The sequence below is a fragment of the Molothrus aeneus genome, chromosome 15 (assembly GCF_037042795.1).
Source record: "Molothrus aeneus isolate 106 chromosome 15, BPBGC_Maene_1.0, whole genome shotgun sequence".
NCBI lineage: Eukaryota > Metazoa > Chordata > Aves > Passeriformes > Icteridae > Molothrus > Molothrus aeneus.
This window is the reverse complement of record NC_089660.1, coordinates 10,856,765-10,879,400: the sequence shown is the minus strand read 5'-3', so window position 1 is coordinate 10,879,400 and position 22,636 is coordinate 10,856,765. Positions and strand designations below refer to the sequence as shown.

Sequence of the window (22,636 nt, the reverse complement as noted above, 5' to 3'; positions counted from 1 at the left end):
AGCTTCCCAGCTTCCCAGGAGAAGAAATCCCGGCAAAAGGATTTTTCATAAAATATCGTGGTGACATTTCACCATCAGGAGGGCCGCGGGCCCGGCTGCTCCTGAGCAGTTGCCAGGGAAACCCCATTGCCCTCTCTCCACCATCAGCCCTGTGCGCAGTGGGGCTGAGCTCGCGCCACAGCGCCCCCTGCAGGCATGGGGGAGTCAGTGCACACCCTGCCCGGCCAGGAGCCAGCAGCGCCCCCGCTGGCCGTACCCGGAACTGCAGTGCAGGGACAGCCCTGGGCCCAGGGGAGGCCGCGCTCGGCTCCTGCTCTTGGCTGGGGCTGCTGCTGCTGCTGCCCTTGGTTTGCCTTCTTACACACACACGCCAGCAGAGAACTGTTATTGCTTTCCCATACCTTTGCCTGAAAGCCCCTTAACTTCAAAGTTATAATAATTTGGAGGGAAGGCGGTCACATTTTGAATTCTAAGAGAGGTTTCTGCCTTCCTTGGCAGACAGTGTATATATCAGACCCAGATACCAATACAGCTCAGTTTTAGGTAAAACCCTTCTCCATAACTCCAGGCAATCTCATTCAGAATTATCTTTTCTTCAGCCAAATGTTCAAATAGCTCCTTGGAGCTGAGAGCAGCTTGTGGCTGGCCTGTGAGCACCAGCTCTCCCAAGCTGTGCCAGCGTCCTGACGTCCCCTGAACCTTTGTTCACTGTGGGTCTCCCTTGCACACTCACTCTTGTTGCTACAGGACAGGGACACCTGCCACTAAACCAGGCTCCAAGCCCCGTCCCACCTGGCCTTGGACACTTCCAGGGATGGGGCAGCCCCTGCTTCTCTGGGCAACCTGTGCCAGGGCCTCCCCACCCTCACAGGGAACCAGGGTTTTGAGATGCCGGGGGAGCCATCCCCAGTGACCTCCTCCCTCTGTCTCCTTGGAATACCCGAGTCCTGCTTTTTTTTCTGCCTGAAAAGGGTCTTTTTGTGCCACCACCTCCTCCAGCCCGAATCTCCCACAGCTGAGAGGCTGCTGAGGGTGGTGTGATGCTCTGACCTGCCAACAACAATTCAGGGCTGTGTTTCCTTTGGGAAAGGCATTTGCATATCCTCTATTCACTTTATTTGGTTAAATATATTTGAAAAGGCAAAAGCTCTGTGTCATTGAGACCAAAGAATGAGCCATGAGCCGAAGAATGAGCCATGACCCCCATGAGCCGTCTGGGGGCCTCCTCCATCTTAACCCTTTAGAACCTGGTTCCAGCATCTTGGAGGCTTAAAATATTCAGAAAAAGAGATTTTAAGGCTGTTTTTGCAGCAGGTATGGGGAAGGAGGCTGGAGGCAGGGAAAGCCCTGACAGAAGTCAGCAAAAATGTGCCATATACATTTGAACTGAAAATTCACTTTTGTGAATACAGCCACAGACTGACTTGCAGAGTGTTTGCAAAATTTAGCATGGACAGAAATGTCTTCAGGGTGATTTGAAAGTACTTGTGAAAACAGGAGAGCAAAAGCAAGTTACAGCAGTGTCAGGGACAGAAAGGTGCAGGGTGCTTCAGGATGTGGCATCGGCAAAGGGAACTTTCTAGAAACAAAATTAGAAATAACCTAATTGCTGCTTTAGTTAACAAAATAAATAAAAAACTCTGAAGCAACAACAAAGATCCTGAAACCAAACCGTGTGTTTAAAAATCATTTAAACAATGTAACTGCTTGTTATTAGTGTCAGGAGAAAAAAAATACTTCAGTGAAGTATTTAATTTGGACTATTTAAGGACATCTCAAATCACAGCCCAACCACAGATTTCTCAAAAACCCTCCATGAGATGATGCCAAATTCCCCCTTTTCCCTCATTTTCTAGCACAGTGCCAGGCCCTTGCTGCCAGGGGAACAGAAGCTGGGTGTGGGATGTGGTTGGGGTCTCTGGCTGGTGGATGTCAGTCCTGCTGACGTGCCAGGGTGCAGGAGAGACCCCCTTGGACTGGGCCAGGACACAGCCCCTGCACCTCACTGTGTGCTGCACCTACCACACTCAGCTGCAATGTGGAGACTGAGCTTCTGGGTGCCTGTAAAGTGTTCTGAGGATGACAGCTGGGAAGAGATGCATAAGCAATAAATTCATCATCCTGGGTTTATTTTTGTTACCTTGCCATCAGTTGGCATCCCTGTGGTGTAAGGAAATTGAGGGCTAGAGGGAGAGGAGGCAGAAACACTTGCCCAGTAACATAATATTAATGTTCCTAATTATTCAATTAATTCTCTGTTTGTGCTGTATGCTTCCTTCCTGCTGCTCTTTGGAAATGGTAAAAAATATAGGCTATGTGTTAACATAAAAGCATAATATCTGACCAGAGGATATAGAAAAGAAAAGGAGACCACTAAAAAGACACACAAAGCAGTAAAGTTCCTCTTTCTTACATATTATTTGAATTAGTGGTGGTTTTTTATTTCTACTTGAGGCACAATTTTCCATGGATGGGCCTTGAGGAATGTAGAGATACTGTTGGCAAATTTCTGTTCTGTAACTGAAGCTATCGCTCTGGTTTATGGGAATGTCCTGAAAACCATAGCAGCAACTGGGGTTTTTTGAGTTACGCTCAGAATTTTGAAGTGGAACTCTTCCATAGAGCAATGGAAGCTCCCAGGCTATTTCAGCTCTGTGTGGTTTCCTAGTGGTACAGCCTCATTTAGCTGCTCTGATGAATCTATGTAAAGTCATAGAATAGTTTGTGTTGGAAAGGACCCTTAAAGTTCATCTAGTTTAACCCCCCTACAACGAGCGGATATCTTCAACTAGACCAGGTTGTACCAAGCCCTGTCCAACCTCACCTTGAATATTTTCAGGGCTGAGGCATCCATAGCTGCTCTGGACAACCTGTGCCAGTGTGTCACCACCTTCCTTATAAAAAAATCATTCCTTATATCTAGTCTGAATTGGCCATCTTTTAGTTTAAAACCATTACACCATGTCCTATCCTGTATTCTCCTGGCTAAAAGCAACAATGTTTAAAATTCAATCTTAATCTGCATTTCTCATTAATTTTGATAAAGTATAAAAGCATAGAGAGATTCCATAGGTTACTCTCTTTTATAGGACTCTTTGACTTTGGCTGGGAGCATTAAATGCACTGTGATTTACTGATATATCTTTTTTTACATCCCATCCTGGATGGATCAGGTCTCAGCCAAATCCCAGAGTTATTTGAAGTCTTCCCATTGATTTTACTGGTAGGTAGGTCTTACTGGGCTTTAGACTGAGCACAAAAGGTGAAGTCTAATTTCCTTTGTACTAGTATAAACATCCCTGCTACTCAATGCTTTCTCTTGGCTGTGAGTCCAAAAAATTAGGTTGTCTTCCCATAAAGCCCTGTCCCCATCACTCTGCCCTGCAAATTAGCTGGTAGAAAATTCTGGGGCAGAATGAAAGCTTTTATTCAGTTTATTACTTAGAGTATGCTTGCATCATTTTTCCCTTAAGGTAGGCAGACAACATCCAGCTTCCTCTCTTTGTTCTCCCTCAGATATCTCCAATGGTTGTTTCAGAGAGTGAGTCCATATGTGTACGTACTGCAATGAAAGCAAAACAAGAGAAAGGGAATTACTGCTCAGGGTATTTACAGAGGAGGTAAAAGGGTCAGACTCTACCATGAAACATGTGTTTTACTCAATCTCACCACTCACACTGAGGGTATATTGCCCATGGTGAGCTTCATCTTGGTAGGCAAGACCAGCCCTTACCAGCAGGAGCTTGAAAGAAGATCTCCATAGCACAGTATGTTGCTTTTAATCCAATATTCATTTGAAATCATGATTCCCACTTCCCCTTTAGGGCATTTCAGCATGAACACAGACATGCTGAGACTGTGGGCTACTGGCACTGAAGCACTCAGCCAGCCCAGAACTGTTCACACACCTGAAATATTTTCCTGGCTACAAAGATTCTGTCAAGCTGTGGCTCATAAAGAACAAAGGGGCAGGAATCTGAGCTGGTGAATATTGCTGAGGTCCCATTAAGCCAGCACTGTGATGCTGATTTGCACCTGCAGACCATTCAGTCTAGTACTCCCTGCCCTACTCTGGCACTTTGATGAATTAAGCCTGATTGCAGAACATCCTCCATGTGACCCAAAGGAGCTATATTTTACAATCTTGCCTGAAATCTCATTAAATAGTCTCTCTTCATTCATGAGTGTTAAGTGTTCTTTGAGAATTCTCCACTACAAACTGCAATATCACAAGTAAAATTTAGGACAGGTCAGACAGAAACTTTATTAACTATGGTAATAGTAAGTCTTCACACAGCTTCTCACTCTCTGCTCACCTCTTTTCTGCCAAGCAGTTCTGGAGAGCCAGCCAGAAAAAAAAAAGGAGTAGAGAAAAACAATAATTTCAGTGTTATTAATGCCAGATATTCAGCTTCTAGAAGGGAGGATCCCTCAAATGCCTTCCTAACAGCCAGAGTCCTAAGCAGGAATTGAACAGTAAAAAATGAGCAGTAAATAAAGTGATGATATGGAACAAGGGCTCCCCGGGGGCCCAGGGTGGCACACCCATGTTATCTTTGCTCAGGAGAGGGGAGTTGGAAGCTATCAGACACTGTTGGTCTGGTGGTTTCCAGTTGAAAGGAATGCTCTTGTAGTTGAGAGTATCTCAGCCAGATCTCTCAAATGTAAATGTCAGTAATTTACCATGACAAATGAATTTCAAAGTTCTGGTCTTGTTATTTTGAGTGTAAATTAACAAAACCTGGTTTGGGCTGGAATACCAGGGGTGTTGGGCTTTTTCTGTTAATACATATAGCAGTATAAGGATGATGTTGGCAATAGTTACTGATTTACTATTTTCTTGATTCAGGGGATTTGTAATTATTCTACTTGACTATCACAGAACCCACTCTTCCAGCGCACTGTTTTGGGCTGGACGGGTCCTTTAAGGTCATCCAGTTCCAATCCCCGTGCCACGGGCAGAGACACCTTCCACTAGACCAGGTTGCTTCAAGTCGTGTCCAATCTGGCCTTGAACATCCAGGGGTGGGGCATCCCCAGCTACTCAGGACTGCCTGCTCCACTGTCTCACCACCCTCACAGGGAAGAACTTCTTCCCAATATCCCATCTAACCCTGCCCTGTCAGTGTGAAGCCATTCCCCTTTGTCCTGGCACCATCTGCCCATGTAAATATCTGCCGATATCCGACCTATGAAGTGTCTAGTTCAGCAGACCTGAACTGGTAGCGCAGACTTTCTCAGTGTCAGAAACTTTCTTTTATGATGACTTTTCCTAAAGAAAAAAAAAAAAAAGCCGTTTCTAATTTTAAACTGCGCAGTTGCAGAATGAAAGGTTTTACAGTTTTACACCCAAAAGCGTTGCTTCGAGCCTGTAAATCCTCCAGTATGACAGAGATGTGCGAAAATACTGCAACATTCAGCAGCGGAGAGGGTGGGTTTTTCCTCTGGGAGGCGGCTCCCATCGCCGGGTGTGGAAGCTCAAGGGTTACAGCGGGCATCACTGCTGCTGCTGCTGCTGCGCTAATACAGCCTAAGCCGATATTAGCCAAGCTTAACTTCTTTCAGCCGTTTGCAGATGGGAGGGGGAGGGACGGCCTGGAGTCAGCAGTTCTGTGCAGAGCCCCGGCCATGAGCTGACCGGGCAGCAGCGGCCCCGGGGCACCGGCGGATGGTGAGTCCCGCCGGGGTTTCATTGTTGTTATCGCAGCGCCTCTGAGGAGCCGGGGGGATCCCAGCGGGATCCGGGAGCTGCGTCCGGGCAGGGTCTGGGGGGGGTTCCAGACGGGACCCCCATCCCCGCGGCCCCGCGGGCTCCACCGGAGCCGGGCTCCGGGATGGCGAGCCGAGCCAAGCCAAGCCGCGGAAAGCAGAGCGGGCAGCGGGAGAGCTGCGGTGCGAGGGAGCCGGGGCTGGGGGTGGGTGGGCTCGTTCCGCGGGGGGATGCGGGACAGCTCCTGGGGGACACTGGCACGTGGCTTTGGCACTTTCCCGTTGTTCGCGTGTGTCCAGCAGCCTTAGCGGGGGAAAAGCTCCTGCCCGGCTCTGGCTGGAGCTCCCAGCGCTGGAGGCAGCTGGCCCGTAGGTCCCGCGTGGGCTGCGGGGTGATAGCCCTGAGATCAGCGGGGAGGACAGCTCTACCTGCGTGGGGGCAAATTCACTGGCATGCAGAGACGGAGCCTGGCACTGGGGCTTCCCTGGAGTACTCTGCCCCTCTCAGCTGCTTGCCCCAAACTCTTGACCTCACATGTCGGGGCTTGTTTCCCACAGCGGGAGCTCTGTGGAGCATGGCACACCTGTTTAGTTGTGGTTGACCTCAAATCCTGTGTTGAGTTTTGGGCCCCTCACTCCAAGGAAGACACTGAGGTGTTGGAGTGTGTTTAGAGAAGGGCAACGGAGCTGAGGAAGGGTGTGGAGCACAAGCCAGATAAGGAGCAGCGGGGGTGCTCAGCCTGGAGAAAAGGAGGCTCAGAAGGGACCTTATCACTCTACATAGGAGGTTGAAGCTGGTGGGGAGGTTCGTCTCCTCCCGAGTAGCAAATGGAGGAACGAGATTAAGTGACCAAGGAGTGCCAGGGGACGTTTAGGTTGGATATTAAGAACAATTTCTTCACCAGAAGAATGTTTCAGCTCTGGAAGAGGCTGCCCAGGAAAATGGTGGAGTTGCCATCCGTGGAGGGATTTAACGAACGTGTAGATTTGGCACTTGGGACACGGTTTAGTGGCAAGCCTGGCAGTGCTGGGGGAATGGTTAGACTCGATAATCTCAGAGGGCTTTTCCAACCTTAATGACTCTGGAATTCTGTGACATCCTGCTGGTTTCTATGCTTTCTGTGTCTAAACTTTCAGCCACCCAGACTGAGTGCAGGCTCTTTGCAGTGCATGTCTCTGCCTGAGAGATCTCCCGGGGCTGGTGACATAACTTGCCTTTGCCAGAGCTATGCAGCAGTAGTAGGTTGCAAGCATTCGGTGTAGTGTGTGATGCTCCTAATTCCATGCTGTGCATTCCCACTTTCCTCAAGCATAGAACTATGAGCATACTCCATCCACATGGGAAGAGCCTGCTGCTGTGTGGAGTGTGAGAGCTCATGAGGTTGCACCTTGATGTCAGGGACTGAACATGAAAACCTGATCTGTAGCCATGAAATCCCCTATCTGGACATAGTGTGGACAGTGGACATCTGGCTTGCTGTGTTGTGTATGTGCCTGTTGCTGGTGCATCCCATCCTTTGGCATGCTGGGGATGGAGCAGGTTGGGGATGTGAAGAGAATAGGAGGATGATGCTTTCAGCAGTTTCAGAGAGCCTCCTGGAAGCTGGAGGGTCCCTGCCTGCTGCTGGAGCTGTGCCATGTGGTGGGTCAGGCATGGCCCCAGGTACAGCTGCAGGGGTGGCTGTGTGCACTGTGGGGCCTCCTGGGAAACCCTCCTGCACCTGGGCACTGAGTGTCCCTAACACCAGGAGCCTTTCTGCACTAATCACTCTGCTTTTACTGATACCACGCAAGAGAGAAACATCAAGCTGTGTTCCTTTAAAAGCATGGTGATACTCCTGAGTAGAGAAGAGATTATTTTGAGAAGCTCTGGCTCTTGCAGGCAGTGTGTTTCAGTTCTGACTGGAGGCTACTGGCACAGGGCCCAGGCAGGCAGAGGGCACGGCAGGAGCCGGCAGGTCTGTGCAGGGCAGGGCTGCTGCATCAGGCTGCTCCTGTCCCCCTGCTGTCCCTGCTGCTGTCCCCCACCTGCAGCCGGAGGGGGCGCTTGCCTTCCTTTCGGTTTTTGGCACACGGCCTGCCTCTTTATTTTCTTGCCCCTCACTGCACTGCAAGGTTGCCAAATAAGCCTTGAACAACTTTCAAAGCTGCCTTCAGTTTCTGGTTTGTTTTGGGATAAAACTTGGAGCGGATTCAGGCGGTCACAGTTCTGTATGCACAGGGTCTGGATAAAACTCTGCTCTCTCCATGTGTACTTAACCTTTGGTACCCCCTCACTCCTTCCCATCTGTGCAGACAGGGTCCTTTAGAAAAGCACTACAGCTACAGGGCCAGGTTGGATGGAGCCCTGAGCAATCTGCCCTAGTGAAGGGCATCTCTGCCCATGGTGTGGGGGATGGCTGGGTGATCTTCAGTGTCTCTTCCAACCCATTTGTGATTCCATGAACTTGCAGGGCACTTTCTTGTTAACTAACCTGGTCTAATTACAGTGAGATTACTCTAAGAGAGGGATACAACTGTATTTGTTCTAGTTAGTGACTCTACTGTTACTATTTTGTAAGCTCCCATTTTGAAGTCATTTTCTCGTTTCAGTTTCCAGTGTGACAGTTGTAATACTGTCTTCATGGGCATGTGTTTGACAGAGAGCTGGCAGAGCCTTTCAGTCCTCTCCTTTTTCATATGTCTTTGCTTTAACTGTAGTGGCAGGTCAGTAAGTACTGGAGCTCTTCAAGCTGTAGGATTGGCATAAAGAGAATTGCTCCTTATAATAATAAAGGCAGTGTTTGGCTGTGATATGGCCCAAACTGTGAAGTCTCTGCAGCAGAAGATGAAAATCTGTGGTATAATAATGCACAGACAACCTCCTGCAGACAGCAACGGGCCAAATTTCCAGGATCTTCATGGCTGGAGGCAATGCCAGCTGCAGTCTGGCCTGCTTAGCCCTGCTGTGAACACTTGCTACATAATTGTTGGTATTGCAGAAGGCAACACAAAATTGAAGTTTGACCAAATAAGTGTTCTGGTCCAGTCTGAGCTGTCAGAGAGACAAGGCAGGTTAACACCTGGCTTGGAAGTGGTATTCAAAACATTCCTGTTCTTCCCTATCCTCTGCAGGATTAACTCTGGGCATGCCACTGTGTCATGTCCTAAGATTATGGAAGATTTTCTGTTTCGAGCTTGTTTAGTTTTCTGTTTCACTTTGGATGAAGGACTCCTGTGCTTGCCTGAATGCAACTGGCTGGCAGGATCCTCAGAGTGTTATTCAGAAACCATTTATTCTGGTGCTGCTGCCAAAAGAAACGGCAGCAATGAACCCAAAAAGGTTTGCAGCTGGATCAGTACCCCTGGACTGGTGCACAGATATTTGTGCTGGTGCCTGGGAAAGGCAGGGTGGGTGTGGGAGTGGTGGAAGGGGCAGACAGTCAGGAGGACTCCTTGCCCTGGCAGGCCTGGAATATAGTGGGGCATCCCAGCCTGAGTGGGCTCCACCAAGCTGTGCTCCAGGCAGGGCTGGAGGTGGGTGTGTGGTGGGTCAGGGAGCCATGCAGGGAGGACAGGACCCCACCCTGGCACCAGGATGCTATCTGATCATGCCAGGTGGGGATCTGCTTGTAAACCAACCACTTTTTCTGATACAATAGCAGGACAGTAATTTCTGTGCCAACAGCCATGTGCCCCAGTGAGGGGGCAATAAGGTGAGGGGCCCCTCATGGCCCAGTCCAGCAGTGGAGTGAGTTGGGATCATCCATCCTACCCTGCCAGAAACCAGCAGGAATCAGACCTCTGCAGTGTGTGTGTGCAGCAGGAGAGCAGCCAGGGCACTCCCTTCATCACTGTCCCTGTATCACTGTCACCAGTGTCACACAGTGACCCTCCAGGTGCAGCCAAGGGCAGGGTGTGAATGGTCATGGAGAGCAACTGGCAGTGCAGGAATTTGCCTGCATGTGTGTCCTTGTCTGGCAGTGACCTGCTGTGGGGACAGCAGAGCCAGCCCTCAGCAGCCAGGGCAATGCCTGCTTGTGGTATCAGCTTCTTCCCTGCCTGGCATTGTGCCCAAATGCCTCCACCCAGCCATGGTAGAGTGAGATGGCCACAGAGGGTCTGGCTAGGGCATGTTCATGTGGAGAGACTGAAAATGGGCCAGGCAGTGAGCTGAGGAGGGGAGTGCATCCCTTCTGGGTGCATGGAAGGGTAAGGCCCCTTGTGGTCCCTGCACCTCTGCACTGCCCAGCACTGACCCTGCTGCAGAGCCTTCAGGTCACTGGGGTTCTTAGCTGGACCAGGGCCTCTACAGACAATACTAAGGTTCATTTAAATTCAGTATTGAAAGGCATCAAAACTTTCCCTGGCAACAAGCCATCCAGCTCTTTGCAAAGCACCTTCACATCTCCTCTCTGCCAAGCCAGCTGTCAGGGGTGCAGCTCCCTTCTCCCTTTCCATTCAGTGCTTCTCTTTGTACTCTGCCCCAGATAATTATTTTTACGCCATTCTTTAAGTTGTTTGTTTGCTGCCTGACACAGAGTATTCAGGAATCATATAGTATATGGGACAATCAACCATCAGTGTCAGTAAAAAATAAAAAAAAGCCAAAACCCAACCCAACAAACCTCATTCTTCGCAAGAACTGAAGTTGACAATTACTTATGAGTACTTCTGGGAAGGGGGGAGCTTTGCAGGTGTTCTGTGAGCAGTGTGCAGAATGAAGCCCCAGCCCTAGCAAAAGCAGCCCCACGAGGCACTGCCAGGATCCAGCCCTGTGGGACAATGCCAGCAGCACGTGGCACTTCAGCATGAGCCCAGAAAGCATGTGCAGGGTTCACGGCCACCTGCAAGCTTTGCCATAAGGCTGAGTGGCAAATTCTCTCCTGCTTTAGTCACCTCAATGGGATGCTCCTGTGGACTATGCTGCCTGTGAGCCAGGGAAGCCAATGGGGAGGGATCAGGCTCTGGTTTCCCCAGATGGAACTTTGCAGCCCCTGTGCTGATTTTGGCACAGTTTTGTGAGCAGGCTCCAGAGAGCTGAAGACAGCCAGAAAACCCCACAACTGTGGTGGTTTGCTTTTCCTTCTGGCTGGGTTATGTTTTAGCTTGAAGGAATGGCCTGAACTCACTTGAGGTGAGCACACAGAAGCTACACTGGCATAAGGGGAACAAGAGGAATGTCATGGGGAGGAAATTGAGTGCAAAAATATCCCATTTAGGTTTTCTAATCTGAACTCCATCCTGCAACCACAGGCTGAGGGTTTTAGCCTGGTCAATGAAACCTCATGACTGGCTCATGCTGGTGCTGGGTAACCTTTTCAGGATGTTTCAGCAGTTAGAGGAGCTTTTTTGTTACTGTGCCTTAGGCAACTGATAGACTTCAGAGACAGCAGAGTTGTTGAGCTTTTCCCTTTCGGTATGAAACTTAAAATGCTTGCACTGGCTTCCTGATGCTTTGTTATCCAGAGGAGCAGCAGATTTGGACCAGATTTCCAGTCATGGCTTTTCCATATGTGTGAGTCATAGTGGCTTCTGAGGGCTGCTACACTGCTCTGCCCAGGGGTGCAAAAGGTATTTTTATGTTGGTCCACCCGTTTGAGCTGTGCTGAGTGGGTGAGGAGGTGTGGGATGGAGGACAGAGCTTCCCATGAGGATTTGGCATCAGTGGATGAAGAGGGACTCAATGCAGAGAGATGAGGATGGGTTGGTGGTCCATGCATGGCTCTGAGCAAGGAGCATTTCCAGACAGCTGGGGGCTGGAGTTTGCTCTTTGAAAGATCTCAAATGTCTAAAGTAAGATCTCTGCATAGCACTGAATTATTTATTGAATAATTTCTCTAGGCAAGCGACCAATACGCTGTAGATATTTCAGATACTTTAAATACTTCTATTTATGTGTGATTACTGGTCTCTTTCAGGACATTGAGCTCCTTGTTAGCATTTTTCCCTTTTTAGTGGATGCTTGCAAAGATCTTCTGTTTTGCAAATACATTCCCCAGCAGTGCAGAGCAGGAGGGAGCAGAGGCCAGTGCTGCTCCTCTGGTTGCTTGGAGATTCCCATCCTTTGCCTGGGCCCTGCCTTTAGGGTTGGGATTGTCAGGAAAGTGGATGGAAGCTGGAACGTCAGCAAAGCTCCTGAACCCAGTGCTGTGTCGGCCATTAGCTCTGTTCCCAGGAACCACTGAGAAATATGGGGATGCCATGGTCACACCCAGGCTGTTAATGCCCCAGGTACTTGGAGATTTTAAGGAGTGAGATGTTTCTACAGTAATGCTAGGGGCACATGGTATTATGCAATTAGTGCTGTTAATCATCAGTCACACAGAGTAGGGGGAAATTCTGCTTTTTATATATATTTTATATATATGCACATGCACACAAAAGCATTTACATCCACGCATGCAGATATTTAATGTGTGTAAATACTGGGTATAAATGGGACCCAGTACTTCAGCAGCCTTTTCTCAGACATTCCTTCTGTCCTGAGTGAAACTTCCTGTCTCTCCAAAAAAAATAATGCACCATTGGGCCAAGTTTACACCACAGCCCCAACTACATGCTGATGCTGAACTGGTCTCTTTCATCCATCCCTGTGCTTTACTCACTCACTCACTCACTCACCAGGGGACACAGGAAAGCACTGCTGGCCTCCTTGCCATAAAGTTTATTTGCTTTATTCTCTTACAGATCCAAGGCTTGACCTGGATGCAAAGCCTTTTTCTATTGTGGATAACTCTGCCTTGCTGAGTGGGAGGGAGGGCACTGGGAGAGGGAGAGTGGGAGGCAGGGGCATGGGGACAGTCCCTGCTGGTGTTGCTGCAGCCCCATGTGTGCTCCCATGCCCCAGACCCTGAGTTTGGGGTGCACTGAGCCCCCAGGCAGCTCTGCCAGCACAAAAGCAATTTGAGCTGGAGAAGCTTGGGTACTATTGAAACCCTGCTCTTTAATAGTCATGTTGGCAAAAGGCCAGTTTCACAGATTGGATGGGTTTGATTCTCAAAGGAAAGGGAGAAGGATATTCTTTGTTAGTAAAAATAGAATATAAAAGTTATAAACTGCTTTTATAACATTTCTTGATCATGGGGTGCTTCTCTAGCATCTGCTCCCCAAAGAAGTGCCACAGCCTCACAGGCACTGTGTGCCTGTCCTCCCTTGTTTGCTATCCATTGCCTCTCACCCTCTCTTATGTTGCCTGAGCACTGGCATAATAATTCAAAAAAAGAAAATTTATCTCAAAACCAGTTCCTTTTCTTTCCCCTCTTTTTTTTTTTTTCCCTTCCCAATTATAACTCATTGAGTTGCAGTGGAACCACAGTCAATGAGGCCAAATGCCTTGGCTTTGAGTCCTCTATTATTATTTGACCCTGCAAAGAATTGCATGATCTAAGTAAAACACAGTAATTGTGGTTGTGCACTGGAGAGGCAATTATTTTGCTCAGTGGGTAAAATTAAGCACCTGTAAGAGTTCAGTTAGGTCTGGTTTTGGTTAGGTAGGGGGCATTTTTTTAATGGAAAACACAGTTTTTATGAAAATGTGCTGTCCCAAAAATCAAAGCAGTGATTCATGGAGGCTGTGAGAGATTGGCTTAGGGTGATGTGTCTGAAGGTGAGAGACATTAAATGGAGAAAAAGGCTATAGTGAGATAGAGGAGCACTCTATATTTTCCTCCACTTTAGAGGAGCAAAAGAAGGTATGGTTTCAGAAAGTTTTAAGTGATATTAGCCTTGGTTTGACCAATAATCCTTGTAATTGCTGAATTGCATGTGTGGCTGATTAACCCTTGCAGAGTACAGAGGCTCCCTGTGCATGCATCCAAGTACTTGTGGTGGGTCAGGGCTGTGGGCTCACCCCTGCCCAGGCTGCTCTGGAGGGATGTAGGACAAGCAGTGAAGTATTTTGGGCCACTGTTGTGGTCATGTGTTTATAGCACAATTGCATGTGGGACAGAAGCTGTTAGATGTCCTGCAAAACTATGTGAGCCAAGTATTGCTTGTCTGCTGCTTCATTTTGGGGCTGCTTACTGGATTTCCACACAGCAATTCTTTCATAGTCTCAGATGCTTCTGGTGTTCCTATTTTCCCCACTTCTGGTGTTTTTATTTTCCCCTTGATGTTTACCACACCCTTTGCTCTTTCTCAAGCAGTTTGCAGGCTTGCAGACTGCCCGGCTTTCTGTCTCACAGTAGGGAATTGTTCTGTAAGGTTTTCAGTAGCTCTCTGTAATGTCCAACAAATACATAATGGCGTTTTCTCTCTGTAATTAACACTGGTTTTGTTCTGCTGTAAAATGTGGCATTACCATTTCCATAAACACTCTAGTGTAAAATCATTAAAACAGAATAAATTAACCTGATCTCTAGATGAAAATAGAAAGGTGGCCAAGTGCCATGAGTTTTCCAATTTTTCATGTTTAAGTAAAACAAATGAGAAGAAATCTGCAGGTTTGGATCAAACTGTGTATTTTGTTTGTGGCTGAGGCAGGAGTAGGAGATCTCATTAGATCACTTGTTCCATAAAATCTAGAGAAATGTGAGCCCAGCCTCCTGCTGCAGAGTGGTCGGTGTCCCCCTTCCTCATCTGAGCCCAGCTCCAACCCACACTGGCTTCAGGATGAGGACTGAAGGCTTATCCAGCTTCTCATTCTCTGTGCCCACACAGGGAAAACTTGTGGAGCTGCAGAGCAGAGGCTGACTTGGCATCACCTCTCTGGTTTTAATTACAGCATGATTAGGAATTCACAGCCTGTGGTGTCCCAGGAGCTCCCTGGCCAAGCTGGAGAAGGTCAGAGGTACTGAGCTGCATTTAATGGCAGGGGCTCCTCCCAGGAGCCTACATGGAGTCTGAGGAAAAAGGAAACATAAAAATTATTGTACTCTGCAAGCAATACACAACATGCCCAAATGCCTCTGCCTGCATGGCTGTGACAGCCTCTGCATGTTTTCATGAAGGTGTTAATTATTGCAACAGCTTCCATTTAAATAAACAAATGGTTTCCAGTGATGCAGTCTGACTAATAGCTTTATGTGTCCCTGGGAATGCTGATTTTCCCTTTCCCCTTGGCAAATGGAAACTCTCTTGTAGTGACAGTCATAATTTGAGTGCCATTTGTGATTTGAATCCCTATTGCAAAGTCCCCCAAGCCCTCTGCACAGAGCACAGGCATGTTTTTTGTTCTGCACAGGAAGGTGAAGGAGAGTGGTTCAAGTTTTGCTGGATGCTTCTTTGTGCAAATCTTCTGTCACTGACCCCATTTCAGGAAAACAACTATAAATCTCAGGATCTGGGCTCTGCAGAGCTGAACATGAGGAAAGAGTTCAAAAGGCTTGTAGTGTTTCACTGGCGTGAAATCCCTCTAAATCAGCCTGTCTAGATTGAGATGTTTTAGATCCTGGAAATTCTGTTTCCTCAGTGAAATGAGTGAGCAGCCAGTGCCGTAGCCAAGGACACGGATCCATGGTGACTGCTGCCTGAAGGGATATTCCAGCTTGCTCTGGGAGAAGCAGAGGGTCTCTGTGCTCTGAGCCACTGCATGGCACTGGTTCTGCTTTGCAGTTCCCCACTGCAAACTGTTAATTCTCTCAGACATATTGAAAAGCTGCTTATTTGGGTTTGGTTTTGTGCTATGGAAGTCTAATGTAAATAGCCTTTTTTGGGGCTTGAATAAAGGGACAGTGATGGGACCCTTTGCCCATTTTCCAGGACAAAATGGTTCACCTGCCTCTTCCCCACCCCACTGCGAGTGCAGGGGGCAGGAGGATATGGATGCCCCAATAGGAGTTGTTCTTCCCAAGCAGGCACTGATGAAATGGTAGGGAGGATGTGATTGTGTGGCTGCACAAGACCAGTAAGATTTTAATTGCATTAGGCACACACCAGTAGTCTGAGGCTGTTCCCACACTGGCTTATGTCACTGAACTCCATTGACTGGAGTTACAAAATCACTTTCAGGAGAAGAAAATTAAAACTAATTTGTACAAGAGAGCCTTTTGTTGCCAAAATAAATAAATAAGCCCTGTTCTGGGGGTGATTGCTGTGAACACAGGCTGGTGGATGACCTGGAGCCCAATGTTACTGCTGGCTGCCCCAAGGCTGCAGGAGCCCTGCTCAGCCCAGACCCAGGCTGGGAAGTTCCCCTGTGCCAGGCACCCCCAGCTCTTACCCATGGCTGTGCTCTCTTGGCACTTCCTTCCCTTCCTTCCCTTCCTTCCCTTCCTTCCCTTCCTTCCCTTCCTTCCCTCCCTTCCCTCCCTTCCCACCACTTTTTTCTGTCCTTCCTTGCATATTTGTTTCTCTTTCTTTGCCATGGGAATATTTTAAAAATCCGATGATGTGAAGTGCCATTTGGAATAAATGGAAATGTCAGTGTTTTCATGTGCATGGGTGCCATGCTCTGCTTGCTGGCACCCTGGGCTGCTTGCTTGTGGGGAACATGAATTGCAGCAGGCTGGTAGATCCACTTCTGGCAACACAAATGGGGCCAAGAGGTAGCAAAAATGGGGCACAAAGATAACAGAAATGTAGAGAAGGGGTGTGGAGAGCATCCTTCTGCTGATCCTGAGCCCGAGGTGACAGCAGCAGCTGCTTGCTGTGCAGTCTGGAGTGCAACCCTGCCTTGTTGATGGGTAACCCAGCCCAACTGTGCTGGGTTTCAATTACTATGATTTATTTTCCTGATCACATGAGAAATGTATTCCCAGAGCGTGTGACCATGAGGTGCTCCCCTGCCTGTCTTGACTCGTCAGAGGAGGCTGTGAGCCAGCACCCCTGACCCCTCTTTCTGTAGGTATAGGGAGGGGCTGAGGCAGTTCTCTCTGATCATCCCAAACACACCTGGCCCCTTTCCTGGCCACCATCCCAGGGCAGGTTGGCTGCTCTGAGCAGATGGACTTAACATGAATCACTTCAGGATGCAAAACCCAGGATTAACTCTTGTGAAAGGTAACTTGTGTGAACTCTGCAGTGCCAAAATTGAATGTGAACAGAAATTGCAGCCTTGATTCTCATGACTGTTCTGTTGATGCTATGAGCTCTGGATGTCCATGGATGCCCTCGACCCAGATGGGTGTAAAGGCCTGGTCCTGCTTCTACCCAGGCAATCCCTGCAGCTGAGCAGGGCAGAATCAGGACAGAAGCATATGGCTGTAGCCAAGCATCCCCCCATGGCAGTGCTGTTCCCACAGGCACCTTCCCAGCTTTCCATTTTCAACTTAACTGCACAGATGGATACAAAACAGCACTTACAGGCAGCTGTTGAGGGAGTAATTCCCAGGATTTCAGTGTAACCAGCAAGCTGGGTGGCTGCTTTTGGTGGGATAGGCTGTTTCTGGGAGCAGACTGTCTTAATTGGGACTTGCTGAAATGCTTTTGCACAAATAGGCAATTCATCAGCAAATTAATAGCTCCCTTGCTAAGCTCTCCTAGTTTTTGTAGTAAAAGTATGTTTGTCAGGCTGCTTTTCATAGTCTGGTGTTGAGAAATATTGAGGGGAGAAATCAGTACTCTGTCTCAGTTCATAGACTCATTCTATCCCAGAATGGTTTGGATTGAAAGAGACCCCAAAGCTCATCCAGTTCCAAATGCTCTGCCATGACCAGGGACTCCTTACATTAGACCAGGTTCCTCCAAGCTCCATCCATCCTGTCCTTGAACACTTCCAGGGATGGGGCATCCACAGCTTCTCTGGGCAAGCTGTGCCAGTGCCTCACTGCACAGTTCATACCAACATTATTGCAGTTGCATAGTCAGTATTTTTTCACATGTGGAAATTTCTGAAAAGGTCCTCAAATCTCAGGAGGCTTGTGGGTATCTCCCAGTAACATCATCTGGATGTGTTTATTGGAGGGGTTTAACCATTCTTGAAGAGGCTGGTTGGGGTCCCAGAGGGTTTGCAGAGTCAGGAGTTCTCTGGGAGCAGAGGTGGCTGTGGGATGTTGGTCAGCAGCAGGGAGCAGCATGGGGCCAGAGGGACATTTGGGCTAGAGCTCTCAGGGGGAGATGGATGACCCTGATCATGGGCTCTGTGTTGCTGTCCCCTTGCTGCTGCCCTCACCATTTCACAGCCCAAAAGTGAGTGAGGTTAATTGTTTGTTATGTTGGCTGCAAACTTACCAACCTTCTCCAGAGCCTTGTGCAAAGGGTGCCCCTCTCTTCACCACCTGGCCTGTGCCAGCCCCAATGCTCACTTGGCACAAACACAGGAGAAGGCTACTAGAGGATAGTCCTGACCCTCGGGACTCTCAGGATAGTGCAGCCCAGACACTGCTCCCAGGAGGAAAAAAGCAGGTTTGTGTTAGTGGTGCTGTTGTGTGGGAAGTCCTGGCCCCCTCATGGAAGTGAAGCCATGGAACTCCACAAGCTGGAGCAAGGCCAGAGGGCAAGAGGGAAAGGGCTGCCTGGGCTCATGTGGCTGAAAAACTTTTTTAAGACCTTGACTCTTGTAAAGTCATAAATAGAGCTGTGGGAAACCTGAACTGTTTGGATTCCCCCGGGCAGCACCTGCTTGGCTCATTCCTCAGAGGGCTGGCCGGTACTGGGGACTCCTCAGTGAGGAGCTGATACAGGGCTCTCACTGTAAACAGGAGTTATTTAAAATGCTCCTCGTGCACTCAATGCCCCAACACGAGTCCCCAGGGGACCGCCTGACCTCTCACTCTGGAGCAGTGAGCCACCTGCTTAGCTCCTTCTCTCTGGTGGCTGTTTCTGTTTGTGCAAAAGGGAAAAGCAGGATAACCTGCCGTGGCAGAGTCTAGATCAATGCCTGATCCACAGTGTGACCTTGCCTTTCCCAGGAGCAGCTCCCACTCTGTGAGCCCAGCACAACTGTCTGTGCAGTCCTGCTCAGGGAAGGCAGAGAAAGCTCCTGGCAGCCCTGAGGGGTCCTAGCTGGATCCTAGAGCTTGTCCCAGCACCTCTCACTCCAGATAACTGCAGCTGCATCACTTCCTGTACATTGGTGCTCAGCTGTCCTTAGGGAGTGAGCTATCTGTTCTGGCTCACCCTGCTATGGATGCTTCCTCTTTTCTTGTGTCTCTTCCATAGATGCAGTTTTTCTCAGCTAGGGTGGCCACTGGCAGGCAGCCCCTGGCTCAGCAGAGCAGGGTGTCTGCTATGGCTGATGAGGCAAAGCATGTTCTCCTCTTCCCCGAGCCCTGTGCTGCCTCTGCCCCTCCTCAGCCTGACCTCACCCGGCCTGACCCATCCTTGTGGCTCTTGCAGAGGTTGCAGTTTCGCTGGTGGAGAAGATGCAGGCTCAGGAGATCCTGCGGAGCCTGCGGCTGCCCGAGTTCGATGACCTCAGCCAGTTCTTCCGCAACCTGCCGGCCACGGCGCTGGTGGGCCTGGGCGCCTTCGCCGCCGTCGTCGCCTACTGGTTCGCCAGCCGGCCCCGCGCCGTGAAGCCGCCCTGCGACCTGCGCATGCAGTCGGAAGAAGTCGAGGTGAGGGCAACCCCCGCTGGCTTTCCCCAAGGTCTGTGTGCCTGGAAGTCACAGCACGGATTGGGTTGCAAGGGACCTTAAAGATGATCTCATTCCAGCCGCCTGCCATGGGCACTAGACCGGGCTGTTCCAAGCCCCATCCAGCCTGGCCTTTGACACTTGCAGGGATGGGGCTGCCACAGCTTCTCTGGGCACCCTGTGCCAGGGCTCCACCACCCTCACAGGGAAGAATTTATTTCTAGCATGTAATTTAAACCCACTTTATTTCAGTGTGAAGCCACTACCCCTTGTTCTGTCACTATGTGCCCCTGTAAAAAGTCCCTTTCCAGCCCCTTTCATTAAGGTCTCCCCAGAGCCTTCTCTTCTTCAGGCTGAACAACCCCAACTCTCTCAGCATTTCCTCATAGGGTAGGTGTCCCATCCCTCTAATTACCTTCATGGCTCCTCTGGACTTGTTCCTATAGATCTATGTCCACAGGGCACGCCAGGAAGGCTTTTTTGTTGTTATTGTTTTGGTAGTTCCCCAACCTCATCCTGAAATCAACCATGTAATGCACTGTGCCAGGGATCACTTCACCCCATCACTTCACCCCATCACTTCACCTTTTCCTGCAAACTAAAAAACTAGAATACAGCATGTTATTCTCTTAGATTGTCAGTAAAATTTTGGTCTCAGCTTTGCTCAACCATCTGTGGCAAAAAATTAGAGGCACTGCCATTGAATGGGAGAAACAACTGAAAGGCAACAGCTGATGAGACCAGATCACCTGGCACTCTTCATATGTGCCCATTGCTGAGTTTGGTGCTGCAAACTTGGTAACAGTAAGAAAAAGTAAACCTGAGGCTGAGGAGTTACTAATTGTTATCCTTGCAAAAGGCTCTGTCTTAAAGAACAGAAATATTTCCGAGTATTGTCTCCACTTATTTTAATATCTGAAAGTGAGATGAGAATTTTTAAAGCCTTTTGTGATGTTCCCTCTAGGATGTCATTGTCTTTAATTCCAACAGTTTTTTAAAAGGGTGGGAGGAATTAACATTTTCCAAGATAGTTTTTCCCTGTGATTAGGGCTTTAGTTACACTTTTTTTCTGGCTCCCAGTGCAGTCCTGGTTTGGTCATTCTCACCCTGGTTGCCCACTCCTAAAACACCTCTGCTGAGCTCATGGCACTGGGGGCTGGGCTCTGCCTTGGTCTGTCCTTCATGTTGGCCTGGATGTCTTTGTGGAAGTGCTCATGGTGCTAGTCCTGGAGACCTGTGGAGCCCAGAGCCGTTGCTTCCCCCAGCACATCCCCACTCCATTACTTCCAGATCCATAATTCCTTATTAAATTCCCTAGGGAAATATCAATGATCTCAGAGACAATGAGCTGGGTCAAGTGCTTCTCTGTGACCAGAGGGCTCTCCATATCCCTGAGGTGCTGAGGTCAATGAGGTCCCTCTCACATCCCTTTGGGTCTTGGGGCAGGTGGTGGTGACAGAGGTCTTGCTGGCATTTGGGAAGTGTGCTGCTTTATGGTGGGAGTTTCCCCATCTCCCACCCTTGGGCAGTACTGCTGGCTGTGTCATTTTGTGTCATCTGATGTCACGCAGGGCCTGGCTGGGGCGCGCCGCTCGGTGATTGGGGACAGCCCGCAGCTGCTGACGCACTACTACGATGATGCCAGGACCATGTACGAGGTCTTCAGGAGGGGATTCAGCATCTCTGGTGAGAGCACCGTGGTGAGGAGGCCTAGGAGCAGAAGTTGGGAGAGGTGGAGACCAGGCCATGCAGGTGTTCTTACCCCATGGTCACTGGTATCGTCACAGAGCTCTCACACTCTTGAGAATCATCACTTTCCACTCCAAAGAGCCATGATGACTCTTCCCTGCTCTACCATAACTATTTCCATGTCTGCTGTTTATGGTGTCCTCCCTCATTTGATGCAACAATGTCATGGTCAGATTAGTATTTTTGGTACCATAAAAAACCCCAGAAGATCTGCACATATTCTGCCCCACAAGACAGGGGTAAATGAAGGACTCAGTAGGTGTATGGAGGAATGGATTTCTGCAAGTAAGATACCATTAGCAAATTATTCAAACTTTTCAAATTTTCATCTGGTCTTGCACTGCTGTGTGTTGTTTTACCTTCCTCCAGAGTAGGCTGGGCTAAATATAGTAGTTTTCACCTTTTAAAATCAAAAGTCAGCACAAGTAGTGGGATGAGTGCCCTTATCAGACACTAATGCTCATGTGACCTTTGGAGAAGTGTCTTTTATTGAGGCTGTTTAGGGCAAACTGCTGCTGTCAGTGGGGAGGACTGAGGCCTTTTTGGGGGATTCCAGCAACTCATCTCCCACCAGATGCACTTGTGTGTGTAGTTTGCTGGAGATTGCTGTGAGAACCAACCCAATAACTATGGATTTACTCCTGGAGGGCTCCCCCACATCGTGGCCCCATGTGTTAACTCCTGGCACTGCCTCCCCATAACTCATCATCTCTGCTTGTGTCTTTCAGAGAATGGCCCTTGCCTGGGCTTCAGGAAGCCCAAGCAGCCCTACCAGTGGCTGTCCTACAAGGAGGTGAGCTGGATGTGACACCCACTGTGCATCCTCTTCCCCTGCCCAACACAAGAAGGGGTGTTGGGGTGCCTGCACGTTAGACCAGGAGGTTGCTCATGCACCATTTGATGCTTCCTGCTGTCCCCAGCCTGGCACATCCAGGTGTTGCATGGGTGTGTCAGCTTTCAGGGGCTGGCTCCATGCCATGAGCCCACTCCTGAGAGCAGCACTGAGGCACTCTGGAGCCACGGGGCATCGCCGACCTCATCAACTGCTAGTCAGCTAATGATGGTTCATGATAACATAAAAATTGGACTTCTAGATAGGAAATACAATAATTTGAGAGCCTCCCTGTAAGTCTTGGCTTAATTTGGTATTGCTTATATTCCTCTTTTTTATGTATTTTCTCCTCTCCAAATTCCAGGTGGCTGAAAGAGCAGAAGCTCTGGGTTCAGGCCTTTTGCAGCAGGGCTGCAAGCCATCCACAAAGCAGTTCATTGGCGTCTTCGCTCAAAACCGCCCAGAGGTGAGATTTTATATCCAACTTGATGTTGTATTAATAATTTTCCTGACCTGTCAGCTTGTTCTCAAGCTGTATCTGCTCTCGTGGCCCCTTCTCACCTTTGTGCTTCCATGTTCTCCTTCAGTGGATCATCTCTGAGCTGGCTTGCTACACCTATTCCATGGTGGTGGTTCCCCTGTATGACACCTTAGGTCCTGGAGCCATTCGGTACATTGTCAACACAGGTAAAATCCAAACTGATGTGATCTCAGTTCTGTTGCTCAGAATGGTTCATTTTCTGCTTCTAAAAGACAGATGATCATAGAATCCCAGAATGGTTTGAGTTGAAAGGGACCTTAAAGCTCATCTGGTTCCAACTCTCTCTTCATTGGCGGGGACACATTACACCAGGTTGCTCCAAGCCTCATCCATCCTGGCCATGAACACTTTCCAGGGATGGGACATTGT

At 49.0% G+C, this 22,636-nt stretch overlaps 1 protein-coding gene across 8 annotated transcripts in view; it reads left to right on the top strand.

Annotated features, from left to right (window-relative positions):
- The window catches only part of ACSL6 (acyl-CoA synthetase long chain family member 6), a 55,110-nt gene that overhangs the window by 8,074 nt on the left and 24,400 nt on the right, over window positions 1-22,636 (top strand). For 7 of the 8 annotated variants that reach the window (XM_066560116.1, XM_066560117.1, XM_066560110.1 and 4 more), the window contains 5 exons: window positions 18,907-19,127; window positions 20,717-20,831; window positions 21,623-21,687; window positions 22,091-22,192; window positions 22,314-22,413. In XM_066560116.1, coding sequence (XP_066416213.1) covers window positions 18,907-19,127; window positions 20,717-20,831; window positions 21,623-21,687; window positions 22,091-22,192; window positions 22,314-22,413 — 603 coding nt within the window. Of the gene's footprint in view, window positions 1-5,551; window positions 5,672-18,906; window positions 19,128-20,716; window positions 20,832-21,622; window positions 21,688-22,090; window positions 22,193-22,313; window positions 22,414-22,636 lie in introns of those variants that run through there. The other variant, XM_066560111.1, reaches the window with a different exon arrangement.